This window comes from Schistocerca nitens, chromosome 12, assembly GCF_023898315.1.
Source record: "Schistocerca nitens isolate TAMUIC-IGC-003100 chromosome 12, iqSchNite1.1, whole genome shotgun sequence".
NCBI lineage: Eukaryota > Metazoa > Arthropoda > Insecta > Orthoptera > Acrididae > Schistocerca > Schistocerca nitens.
This window is the reverse complement of record NC_064625.1, coordinates 12,072,891-12,088,388: the sequence shown is the minus strand read 5'-3', so window position 1 is coordinate 12,088,388 and position 15,498 is coordinate 12,072,891. Positions and strand designations below refer to the sequence as shown.

Sequence of the window (15,498 nt, the reverse complement as noted above, 5' to 3'; positions counted from 1 at the left end):
GTACATCAGTGTTACAATTCTTCTCATTAATACTCATTGACAGCATGATGCAGTATGGTATCTCCCACTGTGGGTGTGCAGCACCTCCTTTGAACACCAGTCATGCCTGCTGACAGTGAAGGTACTCCTTTCTCGAAGCCGTCACGTAATTGTGGCAAAAATGGTACGCGATGGAGTCAGACGTCGTGGATAATGGTCTCGATAAAGGTGACGAGCAGCTCTTCCACTACCGTGAGCTTCACTGTACAGAAGGGTCGTGTCGTCGTATTCTGCAACTGCATACTCAGCCGTGTTGCTCCGACACTAGCAGACGCGTGAATGAAGGTCGAACCGGGTCAGAGAATTCGAATTAGATCATACGTAAGCATCCCCGACTGTGACTACTCGTTGCATACCTACCTAGCAAACATGTTTTCGAATGGCTGCAGCACAGAAATGGTATGTTTATGCTCGTGGGTTCCAATTCTAAGTATTGTCGACTCAGTCCCTTCTACAAGTCCTAGAAGTTTGAAAGAGGAATTTTAGAGCACCCTGTATACGCAAGTGATTAATGGAAGAGTGTACGTTGGTTTGAGACAGTATGCATATTCAGGGATGACTATGGATGTATCTGATTGTATTTGGTCAACATTACACTAAAGTGAAATGCAGAAAAGTAAGGAGCCCAATGTGTTCTGTGCACACACAATGCAAGAACTCTTCTTGCACAGTCTAACAAAATTTGCTGTGTATCACTCCTGATAATTATAAAGTGCATTCCCCACCACCACCACCACCACCACCACTCCTCGCCCTGGTAGCTGCAGTTACATGTTTGCAGTGTGCAATTAGTCAATCTGGAGAAGTAATGCTCATCATGTTTTTATTGTAGTGCCTAGTGTCAATAGAAAAATGACTTTCCTGTTAGTAGTAAAATGTTTCGGAACTGGTGTAATGTATGCCTACTCGATAGAAGGATGCCAAATTAATCCAGTGGGATGTTCTACTTGTATTCAAGGATGTATAGTAATGGGGATAGCAAAACTTGCAGAATAACCTGCAGGTATTGCGCAGCACTGTTATGCGAGTGGAAAGAGGATGATGATGATATGTAGATATGCTGGAGTGGAGGAATGTGTGATGAAGAAAGGAGAAGACTGAACAGAGTGGGGAGAGAAATGTAGTGGGCACACAAGAAAAGACATAGGTTTACCACTACTACATGAAGGTGGTGGTGATGCATAGATGATCTTTATTCGTGTTGAAAAGTCTTATGTAGATTTAGAGGACAGACTTTTAATAACTTTTTCTGGTAGTTTTAGCCATGTCTGAAGTTTTGGGCAATCCACCACTCATCTGCAAACCAAAGTTGTGAACATGCACACTTGTGCACTAGAGCAGCCCTCCAGCTTCTGAATTTTTTATTCTTTTCAGAAGCCGTACCTGTGGAAAGTTGACAACACTCTTTTCTATCAGCACAGAAGAAGACTAAATAATTTGAAAGCCAAAGAATCAGTCTGGTTCTTTTATTCTATCTCCCTTCTGAAGCTCCATTTTTTGGGTGAGTGGGGGCTCTTTTTCCTCATTTAGCTAAGCCTGATAGTCAGATTCTTGAAAACGATGTGTGTTTACTCCCACTAAAATCCTTGCAGGTCCATATTCTCTGGTACCTACACTGGAATTTAACACAGTGACTTCCTTAAAGTTTCCTCAGCCCCAAGTGGTCTTCGGTCTTTGGGGACATCTTGTTGTCTGCCACATAACTCAGTTATTTGGCACTGCTTGCCTCAATTAGTGTTTGTCTTTCTATTCAATGCCAGTAGCTGAACTTGTGTGACAACAACTCATAAGCCTGAGCAACACATGAGCCTGATCTCTTCTGTATCTAATTTTAAAAAATATGAACTCTTTTTTTTTTCCCCGTTGTGACAAGTCCTGTCACAGGGAGCTTCTGTTTGTTTATTTTATTTTCATATAATTTTCAATTGCATATGTACTTGCAGCAATTTTGTAAGGTACGGTTGACACACATTTGTTATTGTGAAAGAAATGTCAGAAGATCTTTACCATATATATATCTCATTTTTGACATGCACTGCGCGGGGGGGGGGGGGGGGGGGGGGACTATATATGCTGGTAAGCCAAAACATTAGGACCATGTGCTTTCAGAATTAAGAATTCTGAACGTCTGTAATGAAAATCACATACAGCAACCATAGTGAGTCATATAGTTAGAAACAGTTTTTATTTTATTGCATAGAACAATGCCCACTCGTACCCATCTCATTAAGCCATACCCAGGTACGTCACCAGGAAACTTCTCACTGTTCCTTTCTTTCCGTGAAGGATTTGAACTGTCCCTGTGTTTTTGCATTTGAGAAGATGTATCTGACAGTTTTTAGAACTTCCTGAATAACATGTAGATATAGAAAATATTGTGACACTGTATGTTCTCTGTGGCTAATACATTGGGGAGGTATGAAATTAGAATACGATATGTCAGAATTTAAAGTCCCCGATGAGCCCTTTTTTATACCTGTTTCAGTTACTGCACTGATATACAGTTTCTTCACGGGAATTGTATGTTTCCCTAAAACACTATCCAGACATTTTTGTTTCCCGAAGGGCATTGAATCTTTCCCTAAAACATCATCCAGCTATTTTTAACCTTCCCCCTGTTGGAAGGAACATACCACTGGAGATGCTAGCAATCATGGCAGATTTTCTCGCAATGAGTCAATCGTCTTCACAGTCAGCGGCTACGAAACGTAAAAAGAATGAGGCTAACGATTCAAAGACCCTCCCATCTGCACCACAGTTCCTCATTGTTTCACGTACTGAAGACGGTCAGTCATTCACTACGGTAAATCTGTTTACTATTCAGAAATGTGTTGATGCAGTTGCTGGCCCTGTGCAATCCTACTTTCGTTTATGCAGTGGCACTTTGCTTTTGGAGACTACTTCAAATTCTGAAGCACAAAAACTGCTTGCAGCTTCGCTCCTTCGTGGCTATCCTGTTCGTGTCGAGGCCCATTGAATGCTGAATTCTTCCCGCGGAGCTATTTATTCTAGGCTGCAGATGGTCTGACTGAGGCAGAAATCTGAACATACGTCTCTGATCATGGTGTCATTGCTGTCCATTGAGTGATAAAAAAGTAGATGCCTCCTTAGTGTCCTTAAGTACTCCCTTTCTCACTTTTAATAGAGTGGTTCTTCCGTCAAAGATCAAAGCAGGTTATGAAGTTATCACAGTTTGGCTGTATATTCCAGACCTAACAAGCTGCTACCAGTGTCATCGTTACAACCACATTCAGGGATCTTGCCGACACCCAGCCAAATGTGTAACCTGTGGTAGGGATGCTCACGAGGACGATTGTCCACTTGCTACTCCCCATTGCATCAATTGCAATGGCGAGCATGCCGCCTCCTTCTGCAGTTGCCCCATTTATCTCGATGATCAGGCTGTCTTGGAGATCCTGGTGAAGGAAAAAGTGCCTTACCTGATCACCCACAAGTTGTTGGTTATTCAGAAACACTGCATTCTACCATCTGGCATCTATATTACTGTTCTTGCTACATCTCACTCCAATGAAGGACACGGCCATGCAGAAATGCGACCTCAAATTTAGCACCGCTCTTGTGAAATTGCTCAGCGTCTTGGCAGTGTCCCCGTCTCCTCCAGCTGTGCGATACACCTCCAAACTTTCGCCTCACAGGGCGAAGTCACCATCTACACAACTGGCAGGCCGGAAACAACAGAAGGAATACTTCCGTGAAGACTTCCTCTGTCCCTCCAGCCAACCAACATCTGGGTCTTCCTCTGCCAACCAGAAAGGCTCCAAGAAGTCAGACAAAGGCAAACAGTCTTCTCCACCGACTCGGAGATCCTCTTCACTTGTGTCGCCACATGATGCCCTTGCTCGGCTGACCTCCGTGTCGCCGTGCACACCTCCAACCGTTTTTCTGCCCTGGACTCTGCAGACCGATAGAAGGAGAGAGCAGATGCTTCTGTAGACCTCATTGAGCAGGATCCTCCTGCTCTGTGCCCTATGGCAGCGAGTCTTCAAAGGCTGGCACTCGGCAGCCACTGAGGTGACACCCCTTCACTTTTTCCTTGTTATGAGTCTCCTCCAATGGAACGTTTGCAGTCTTCAATCCAACGAAGAGGATTTGTGGCTTCTCTTAGAATCACTGTGTCCACTTGTTCTCTGCCTTCAGGAAACAAAATTGCGTCCTCATGACAGCTTTGAGCTCTTGCATTTCTTCCCTGTCAATGTTGACATCTCCCCTCCCCGAGGACTGCATTCCGTCTCATGGGGGAGTCATGCTGCTCATACTCATACGGGATGTTGATCACAGTTGACCCATCAACCTGACTACCCGCCTTCAAGCTGTTCCAGTTCGCCCTTTCCTTCCTCACTTGACCTTTTCCCTTTGTACTGTTTACATCCCTCTGTCATTCAGTGTCACCAGGGCAGACTTCCTCCAGCTTATTGGGCAGCTACTTCATCCCTTTCTGCTATTTGGTGACTTTAATGCACATCATCCCTTTTTGGTTTCTCTCAGAACCTGTCAGAGAGGTGCCCTCTTGGCTGATCTTCTTAATCAACTGGCCTCTTCTGCCTTAACATTGGAGCACCCACATTCCGACTCCTCGCACACCTATTCCCATTTGGACCTATCCTTCTGCATCGTCCAGCTTGTCGTTGTCTCGAGTGGTCCGTTCTCTCTGACACATACTCGAGCGATCATTTCTCGTGTGCTGTTTTTTTGCTGACTCCTACCCTACCTACGTGCACACCCAAACGGCAGCTTACTAAGGCCGACTGGTGGCTTTACTCCTCCCTGCCAACCTTCGATGAACAACATTTCACCAGTTGTGATGACCAGGTAGACTACAACACAAACGTTATCCTTACTGCAACGGAACATCCCGTTTCTCACACTTCCTCTTTACCACACCGTGTCTTGGTCCCTCGGTAGACTGAGGTGTGCTGCATCGCAATACCTGCGTGGAGATGTGCTCGCCACATTTTTAACCGTCACCCTATGATGGCAAACTGCATTCTTTATAAAGAGTTGCCTGCACAGTGTTGTTACCTTCATTGGGGTAACAAAAAAGCTAGCTGGATTTCATTCATTAGTTCCTTTAACAGTTCCGCTCCCTCTTCCATTGTGTGGGCCAACCTCCGACAGCTCCCAGGGACCAAGATCCATTTCTCAATTTCCAGCCTTAAAGTAGCAGATGTCACCCTGCCTTCCTCCATTGGAAATGAGCAGAGGGTGGGGGGGGGGGGGTGCTCACGTGGTACCCTTCGTTCTCAGAATCATGAGTGCTACAATGCTGCCTTTAGTACGAGGGAGCTAGATTGTGCTCTCACCTTCATCCCGATCCTCTGCCCCAGGGTCAGACAATGTTCACATTCAGATGTCGCAGCACCTCTCTTTTGCAGGCGAGTACTTTCTGCTTCATACGTACAACCGCATCTGGACAGAGGGCACGTTTCCCAGATGCTGGCATGAAGCCACTGACATACTCGTACCTAAGTCCGGTAAGGACAAACACCTTCTTTCTAGCTACTGCCCCGTATCTCTCACTAACTATGTTTGCAAGGTGATGGAGTGTACGATTCATGCCCAGCTGGTACGGTGCCTCGAGTCTCGCCATTTACTTACCGCTGCACAATGTGGATTTCAAGTGCACCATTCTGCAGTTGACCATCTTGTTACTTTGTCCACCCATGTCATGAATGGTTTTCTGTAGAAATCCCAGACTATGGCCACGTTTTCGGAGAAAGCCTGTGACACTTGCTGGAGGACTGGTTTCCTCCTTACTCTCTACGCGTGGGTCTTCCCCAAAGACCAAGGTACGTGTGGGTTCTGCTTTGTCAGACACCTTTATCCAGGAAATCGGTGTGCCTCAGGGTTCTGTCCTGAGTGTCATTCTTTCTGCTATCCCCATTAACCCTGTAATGACCTGTTTCCCACCGGGCATCTTCGGCTCCCCTATTGTTGACGATATTGCCATCTATTGCAGTTCTGCAAGGAGCTGTCTCATTGAGTAGTGCCTTCAGTGGTGCCTCAATTGTCTTTACTCGTGGAGCATTGACAGTGGCTTTCGTTTTTCCACTGATAAAACCATTTGTATGAATTCCTGGTGGCACAATTGGTTTCTTCCTCCATCTTTACATCTTGGGCCTGTTCTTCTATTCATTGAAACTACAAAATTCCCGCGGTTCATACTCCATAGGAAACTTTCTTGGTCCTCCCTGCGTGTCTTAACCTGGCAGCCTGCTGTACGTGGTCCCTCAATGTCCAACGTGTCCTCAGTGGTACTTCCCGGGGAGCAGATCGAACGACCTTCCTCTCTTTTTACCGGTCCCTTGGCTGTTTGAAACTAAAGTATGGGTGTTTCATTTATGCATCTGCACGTCTGTCCCTCTTAACGCTGTCTCAGTACTATCCACCATCGTGGCATCCGTTTATACTAGCCCGATTGAGAGTCTGTATGTAGAAGCTGCCAAACTACTGCTGTGCTACCACCGTGACTTTCTCCTCAGCAGATATGCGTGTCGTTTGTCTACCATGCCTGGCCACCCATCCTACACCTTCTTCGACGACTTCTTTGATCGCCAGTATGGGGCGCGTCCCTCTTCTCTGTTACCTTACGTAGTTCGCTTTCAGCTCTTGCTCCGGCAGATTAACTTTGTGCTACCTGCAACTTTCCCGGTGGGTATAAACCCTTCACCACCTTGCCTTCGTGCAGCAGCCTGTGTTCACCTCTGCTTTCATTCGTTTCCTAAGGACACTACTCTAGCCTCTCTGTCGCCTTCAGTTTCACGACCTTCGCACTGAACTTCGGCAATAGTACCTTTGTGCACACTGTGATAGCTCTGGTCTGACCGTGGTGTCAGGTGCACCTCCATCATTGGCATCAACATTTTTCGTTATTGGCTTCTGGAACACTGCTCGATATTTACAGCAGAGCTCTTTGCCCTGTTGCAGGCCATGCAGTACATCCAGCAACACAAGCTATTCAATTGCATCATCTGCTCAGACTCTTTCTGTGTCCTTCAAAGCCTCTGTTTGCTGTACTCCTTCCCTCAGTGCAACAGATCCAGGAAAGCTGTCACTTGCTCACTCTTGATGGAGCCATTGTGATGTGCGTGTGGGTTCCCGGTTGTGTCGGTCTGACAGGAAATGAGGTCGCCTACGCTGCTGCCGAGGCTGCAATCCTCGTACCTCAGCCCGCTAGTTTTTGCATTCCCTCCGAAGCTCTGTGTGTTGCCGTCTGTTAGAAGGTGGTGTCACTTTGGCGTCGTCACTGATCCTCCCTTCACGAGAACGAGCTCCGGGTAATTAAGTCTCTTCCAGCAACTTGGATGCCTTCCTCTCGGCTGTATCGCTGCGAGGAGATCATTTTAACTAGGTCGTGTATGGGGCACTGTCTTCTTAGCAATCGCCATTTGTTAAGTGGTGCTCCCCCACCGCCTTGTGCACATTGCACTCAACTTTTGACAGTCCACCATTTCCTGACGGAATGCCCTTTTTATAACTGCTTACATTCTTGTTTGTGTTTGCCGTCTGAGTTATTAGCCATTTTACTGAACGATGTGCAAGCAGTCGACAGCGTTTTACTTTTTATTTGTAGTAGCAATATGGTGAAGACCATTTAATTTTCAGTTCTGGACCTCCATTTCTGTGTGGCATATTTTATAGACTGTTCTCAACATCCCTGTTTTTAGCTGTCTTCTCTTCTGTCAATTAGAATTGACGTGTAGTTGTTTTTAACTTGTCTCGTTGTCTTCGTGTTTTACAGTTTTGACACGGGTGCATATGACCGTAGTTGTTTTTGCGGCCTAAAACAAAACAATACAATACAGAGACCAATAATGCTGGTTATGAATGGTGCTGGAGTTCTCATCTGATCATTTCCCGAATGTGCTCAATTGGAGACAGATCTGGTGATTTAGCATGCCAAGGAAATATGTTGACACTCTGTAGAGCATGTTGGCTTACAACAGCAGTATTTGGGTAAGTATTATCCTTTTGGAAAACACTCCTTGGAATGCTGTACACGAATGACAGCACAACAAGTCAAACCGTGAGATTGACATATAAATTTTCTGTCTGTGTGCGAGAGACAACCAAGAGAGTGCTCCTGCTGTCATATGAAATCACATCCCAGACCGTAACTCCACGTTTTGGTACAGTGTGTCTAGAGAATGCAGACATGTTGGTTACAGGCTCTCGACCTGCCGTCATTGGCACTGAGGCAGAACCAGCTTTCATCGGTAAACACCAGAGACCTCCACCCTGCCCTCCAAAAAGCTCTCTTTGACACCACTGAAGTTTCAAATGGTTGTTGTTTGGGGTCAGTGGAATGGATGCTACAGGATGTGCGGCTCAGAGCTGTCCTTCATGTAACCAATTTGTAAAGGTCCATTGTGTCACTGTGGTGCCAAACACCGCTCAGATTGCTGCTGCAGATGCAGTACGGTGAGCCAGAGCCGTGCACCGAATATGATGCTCTTCTTTCTCAATAGTGCCGTGTGGCCATCCATAGTCACCTTCCAGTGACCACCGCTGCCAGCAGTACAGCCAGCTGCCACCACTGTACAGTGGCTGCATTCCTGCCGAATCTTTTTGCAGTATCGCAGGAGGATCATCGGGCTTCTCGTAGCTCTATTACACGACCTCATTCAAACTCGATGAAGTGTCGATGTGGCATTCTTGATGAATGTCGATTCACCGTGTCCAATCTCAAATGTAACTAACGCATGTGACTGTTACAGTGTGTATTTAAAGAAAACGTGGTTTGCTTAATCATTGTGGCACTACTAGCGCCATGCTTATGGGACTGGTGTGAAATCTGGAAAACATTATCTTTCAGGTGACCAGGTCATTGCCTGGAATAAAGACAAACTGATCCTGCTGTAATGTGAAATTATTTTTTCATTTTCTGTTTTATAATCACAGGCTCTCACTTCATAAGTTATGATCTTAATCACAGCTCATTACTTCCAGATCACTTATCAACTGCTTCTGTGTTACAGGTTGCTGATTCGTCTGTAGACATAGATTTCAGCAAGCCACATAATTTTAAAATACATACATTCAAAGGACTGAATTGGTGTGAATTTTGTGGAAACTTTCTTTGGGGCTTCACAGCACAAGGAGTTAAATGCGAAGGTAAGTTATTCTTTTGTATTGTGAGGTTCTAATTCTCTGCCATTGTGTGTTTTTTAAAAACAGTTTTTTGCTGTTACTCCAGAAACTGGACCGTAAACTCAGCTGTATCGGGAACTAACTTAGGTAACTGGAGCATGAAAACTGATTCCAAAAAGTGTCTTTGTGAACACTTGTGATGTCTTGCTGTTACTGCCATTAAATTTATTGATAGCGACAAGGAGAACAGTGTGACAGTGCTGGTAGAGTAGGTGACAGAACTACTGAACGAAAGTGGAGTAAGTCAAACGTACGCAAATTACAGCGGAAGAAAATGATTTGAAAGTGCAGGGTTTTGCGTATCTAGAAGCAGAGTGCTTACCATGTGTATCCAGTTGACATTGTTGATGAAGATATTATTAGGAGATATTGTAAACAAAACAAAGAAATACCTATTTTGTGAAAACTTCTCCATTTTTGTTGCAGAGAATGAGACTTAAAGGCTAGCAAACAAACTCAGGAACATTATTTTGCCTACAGCGTGTGATTTTGAAAGGTACCAGAATTCAAAAGCTATTGTGTGTGGCTGAGACAACACAGTTTCAAAACAGGTGTACAACATTAGATTTTTATGAAAAAATGAAGTGTCGTAATTAAGGCGGCCGTGGTTTATTTATAGAAAAAGTGGTTTCAGACACATTACAATGTGAACAAGTGGTCTCAAAGTGTGCAAGTATGGCCAAACTAAAGTTCCATGCAGTGTTTTTGAGCTGTCCAGGGAATTGGCTTATATACCCATTGTACTCTGATCTCCCTCCTCCCCTATATAACCCCCCCCTCCCAATACACACACACACACACACACACACACACACACACACACACACACACACACACACACACTAGACTCCATCCCTCCCCCACCTTTCCAACTGCTATGCCACCCCTCCTGTATTTACTCCTTTAATGCCACTCCATTCTCACTCTATTCCAATCACCCTCTCACTCTCACTTTCCCACAACCTCTCCTTCCAACCCTTGTCTCGCCTCCACCCTGACCCTCTCACTTCACCCCTCCTCTCTCCCTGCCACCCTCACTCACCCTGCCACTCTCACTTACCCTGCCACTCTCCGTCAGGGGCAGAGGTGAGAAAGGGGGAGGGTGGACAGGTGAGAGGAGGAAGAAGGCGGACAGGCGAGAGAGGGGGAGAAGAGAGAGAGATGGTAAGGGGAGATGGGGAAGGGGAAAGGGAAAATTGGGGAGTGGAGGGACAGAGGAAGTGAGCTTAGGGGCGCCAACCTCGCTCTCCCCACCACCCTCACTCTCCCCACCACCCTCACTCTCCCCACCACCCTCACTCTCCCCACCACCCTCACTCTCCCCACCACCCTCACTCTCCCCACCACCCTCACTCTCCCCACCACCCTCACTCTCCCCACCACCCTCACTCTCCCACAACCCTCACTCTCCCACAACCCTCACTCTCCCACAACCCTCACTCTCCCCACCACCCTCACTCTCCCCACCACCCTCACTCTCCCCACCACCCTCACTCTCCCCACCACCCTCACTCTCCCCACCACCCTCACTCTCCCCACCACCCTCACTCTCCCCACCACCCTCACTCTCCCCACCACCCTCACTCTCCCCACCACCCTCACTCTCCCCACCACCCTCACTCTCCCCACCACCCTCACTCTCCCCACCACCCTCACTCTCCCCACCACCCTCACTCTCCCCACCACCCTCACTCTCCCCACAACCCTCACTCTCCCACCACCCTCACTCTCCCCACCACCCTCACTCTCCCCACCACCCTCACTCTCCCCACCACCCTCACTCCAATCATGACCCTGCTCCCCCACACATCTCTCTACCTCCCCCACACCCTTGTCTCCCCACATCCCCTTTTCCTCTCCACATGTCCCTCCAGTTCCATGTCAATCCCCTCTCCCTGTTCATACCCTTCCCTCTCCTGTGGCTCTCCCCCCCTCTGTGGCTCCCCCTCCCTCTGTGGCTCTCTCTTTCCCCCCTCTGTGGCTCTCTCCTCCCCCCCTCTGTGGATCTCTCCTCCCCCCTCTGTGGCTCTCTCCTCCCCCCCCTCTGTGGATCTCTCCTCCCCCCCCCTCTGTGGATCTCTCCTCCCCCCCTCTGTGGCTCTCCTCCCCCCCTCTGTGGCTCTCTCCTCCCCCCCTCTGTGGCTCTCTCCTCCCCCCCTCTGTGGCTCTCTCCTCCCCCCCCTCTGTGGCTCTCTCCTCCCCCCCTCTGTGGCTCTATCTCTCGCCCCCCTCTGTGGCTCTATCTCTCGCCCCCCCTCTGTGGCTCTATCTCTCGCCCCCCTCTGTGGCTCTATCTCTCGCCCCCCTCTGTGGCTCTATCTCTCGCCCCCCTCTGTGGCTCTATCTCTCGCCCCCCCTCTGTGGCTCTATCTCTCGCCCCCCTCTGTGGCTCTCCCCCTCCCCCTCTCTCCCTCTTTCTCCCTCTCCCCCCTCTCCCTCTCCCACCACCCCTCTCCCCCCTCTCCCCCCTCTCCCTCTCCCACCACCCCTCTCCTCCCTCTCCCACCACCCCCTCTGTGGCTCTCCCTCCCCTCCTCTCTCTCTCCCCCTCCCTGCCCCCCTCTGCGGCTCTCACTACCCCCCTTCTGTGGTTCTCCCCCTCCCCCCTCTAGATACCACCGGCAACCTACGTAGGCCTTTTCGAATCCATACCAGGCATAGTCCCTACTGTATTGTGTTCCAAAGATGGATCAAACACGCTATTATGCAGATGGTCTTGATGTTTTGGCTCATACTATATGTAACCCCCCTCTGCAGCTCTCTCCCCCCCACTGTGGCTCTCTCTCCCCCCCTCTTTGGCACTCTCCACCCCACCCCCTCTGTGGCCAGGCGCAGTCATGGGCTCTAGCCCATGGTTTCCAGTTTTCTGAAGCAAAGTCGTGTGTTATGCACTTCTGTCAGTGTCGTACCATTCATCCGGAACCAGAACTTTACCTTAATGACAATCCACTCACTGTAGTGGAGACATATTGATTGTTAGGACTGGTTTTCGATGCCCGATTGACTTGGTTTCCTCACCTTTGTCAGCTTGAGCGGAAGTGCTGGCAGCACCTTAATACCCTCTGCTGCCTAGCAAGACCAACTGGGGTGCAGATTGCTCTACTCAGCTGCAGATCTTCAGAGCCCTGGTTCAATCCCTCCTTGACTATGGAAGTCTGGTTTATGGTTCGGCTGCGCCCTCAGCGTTGCGTTTACTCGACCCAGTGCACCACTGTAGTGTTCGCCCAGCAACAGGAGCTTGTAGGAAAGTCCGGTGACCAGCGTCCTTGTGGAAGCCGGAGTGCCTCCATTGCAGGTTAGGCGTGCACAACTGCTGGCCAGTTACGTAGCACACGTTCATAGTTCTCCTGCGCATTCGAATGACCGTCTCCTTTTCTCACACACGGCAGTTCATCTCCTGCATCGGGGGTCCAAGTCAGGGCTTCCAATTGCAGTTCGCATCCGATCCCTTCTTTATGAACCGGCGTCCTTGCCTTTACCATCTATACTTGACTTCCATTCACATACACCTCCATGGTGTACGCCTAGGCCATGACTTCGCTTGGAACTCACATGGCCCTAAGGACACAGTTAACCCCCCAGGTCTCCGCTGCCACTTCATCTTGATTCTTGACAAGTACCGAGGCCCCGAAGTTTGTTTACACCGACAGCTCTATGGCTGATGCTCACGTCGGCTTCACGTATGTCCGTGGAGGACATATTGAACAGCATTCCTTGCCCAATGGCTGCAGTGGTTTCACTTCCAAACTGGTGGCTATATCTCGTGCTCTTGAGCACATCCATTCGTACCCTGGGGAGGTGTTTCTTCTGTATACAGACTCCTTGAGCAGCCTACAAGATCTCTACCAGTGCTACCCTCGTCATTCTTTGATAGCGACCATTCAGGAGTCCATCTATGCCCTTGGAACGGTCCGGTCGTTCGGTGGTGTTTTTCAGGACCCCAGGTCACATCGGAATCCCAGGCAACGAACTTGCCAAGAGGCTGGCCAAACAGGCTAAGTGGAAACTGCTTATGGAGATAGACTTCTCTGCAACTGACCTGCATTCACTACTATGCCGCAAGGTTTTGCGGCTTTGGGAGACGAAATGGCATAACCTTAGCACGCACAACAAACTGCGTGCCATTAAGGACACTACGAATGTGTGGCAGCCCTCCATGCGGGCCTCTCGCAGGGACTCTGTTGTTCTCTGCCTGCTCTGCATTGGCCACTCTTGGGTGTCACATGGCTACCTCCTGCGCCATGATGACCCACCTCACTGTCGGTGCAGCGCCCGGCTGACAGTGGCCCCATGTCTTGGTGAGCTGTCCTCCTTTGGCTGCCCTGCGATGGACTCTTCAGTTACCGGATGCGTTGCCATTAAGTTCAGCTGACAATGCCTCATCGGCTAATTTAGTTTTATGTTTTATACGCGACGGTCCGTTTTATCATACTATATAAACTTTAGACCGTGTCCTTTGCCCCTTGTGTTCTTTACTCTAATGCTTTTAGGGTGGATGTTGTATAGTGTCACAGAGTGGCTGGCTTTTCCTTTTTATTCTCGTGGTCGGCCAGCCACGGTCATCTGCTCTCTTGTTTTTACTCCTTCTACCAGTTTCTTTTAGTGTTGGTTGTCCTTCTGTTGTTCTTCCTTTCTTTTGTTATTGTACTGTACATTTCCTTTCTTTTCTTCTTTCTGTTGTGTAATTATTTTACTGGGAACAAGGGACCGATGACCTTGCAGTTTGGTCCATTCCCCCCTCTTTTAAACCAACCAACTGCCCAATTTTAGCTGCTCTGCGATGTACGTTTAACCTTCCCAACACTCTACCTTCGGTGTTAGCTGACAATGCCTCAACAGCAGATTTAGTTTTACGTTTTATTCGTGAGGGTTTTTTTTTTAATCATACCATCTAAGGGTGGGCATTTGGCCTTCTCTCCAAGGCCTCCACACTCCCTCCACTTTAACACTCTGTCACCCTTTCTTTGCATTTGTTTGTCTTGGTGGTCATCTTTTCCCTGCATGTGTTCATCTCGCCTTGTCTTTTTGGAGTGGACATTTTAGTGTGTTGCAGAGTGACTGGCTCATCCTTTTTTATACTTTTGATCAGCCAGTCCAGACCATCTGCTGTATGGTTTTAATATCTTCTTTTACGTTTTCTTGTGGTGTATGTTTCCCCTGTTTTTTGTTTGTTCCATTTGTTTTCTTTTTAACTTGTGGTTCCCCATTCCTTATCTCCCTTTTACTTTCCAAAATGTACTTTGGATGTTGTTTTACCTTGACTCTTGTTTGCATCAAGGAAAAGGGAATGATGATGCTATAGTTTGGTCCCTTTATATCCCAAACCAAACAACCAACCAACCTCTCCCACCACCCCCTCTACCTTCTGCGGACCCTCTGCTCCTCTGCCCCCACCCCCCCCCAATATCCCTTGCCCTCCCTCCTCTCCCCTCCCTTATCCCTCTATTCCCCTCCCCTATCCTATCCCTCCACACCCCTCCCCTGTCCTCCATTCCCCTCTACCTGTCCACCTGTTGCCTCCGCCTGACCCTCCATTCCCCTCTGCCTTTCCCTCCTTACGCCTCCATCTGACCCTCCCCTCCTTGTGTCACTTCATTTCTCTTTCCCCTCCCCCTCTCTCGCTCCTCCCCCTCTCCCCCTCTGCATCTCTCTTCTGCCTCTTTCTACCCTTCCTTTCACCTCTCCTTACCTCCCTCTCACCCATCCTCTTTACCTCCGTCTCACCTTCCCCCCACCTGTCCTCTTTACCTCTCTCTCACCTCCCCCCTCCCCTCCTCCTCTCACCTCTTCTCTTTACTTCCCTCTCACCTCTTCTCTTTACCTCCCTCTCACCTCTTCCCCCTCCCCCTTTCTCACCTCACCACCTTCCCGTTTCACACCTCTTCCCTCTGGCCTTCCCCTTCCCCCTGCCTCCTTCGACCTCCCCCTCCTCCTTCCCCCTCTCACTTCTGATCTCCTCCTTCCGGCATTCCCCTCTCTTCCCTCCTCCCCCTCTCTCCATCTTTCTGCGCCTCCTTTTTTCCTTCCTGTTCTTTCTTGTTTCCTGGTTACCCTCTCCCCTTTTCCAACCCAGACCACCCCTCCTGCCCCCAGCCATGCAGTCTCCATTGGTTCACTTCTCATATAAAATGGGTTTTTCATGCAGTAAGATGGTGTGATTCAATTTTTACAATCTGAAAGATACCAATCTAGCTTGGTGATCCTCTTCTGGGTGCTAAAATATTTTTAGAAATGAAAATCAATACTTGCTGTATTGGAGGCACTGCCTGAAGTCCCCTCTCTGACACTCCC

The 15,498-nt window shown here is 48.5% G+C and overlaps 1 protein-coding gene across 3 annotated transcripts in view; it reads left to right on the top strand.

Moving 5' to 3' along the window:
* The window catches only part of LOC126215097 (N-chimaerin), a 50,283-nt gene that overhangs the window by 19,803 nt on the left and 14,982 nt on the right, over positions 1–15,498 (top strand). For all 3 annotated transcript variants that reach the window (XM_049941746.1, XM_049941747.1, XM_049941745.1), the window contains exon 5: positions 9,036–9,171. In XM_049941746.1, coding sequence (XP_049797703.1) covers positions 9,036–9,171 — 136 coding nt within the window. The remainder of the gene's footprint in view (positions 1–9,035; positions 9,172–15,498) is intronic.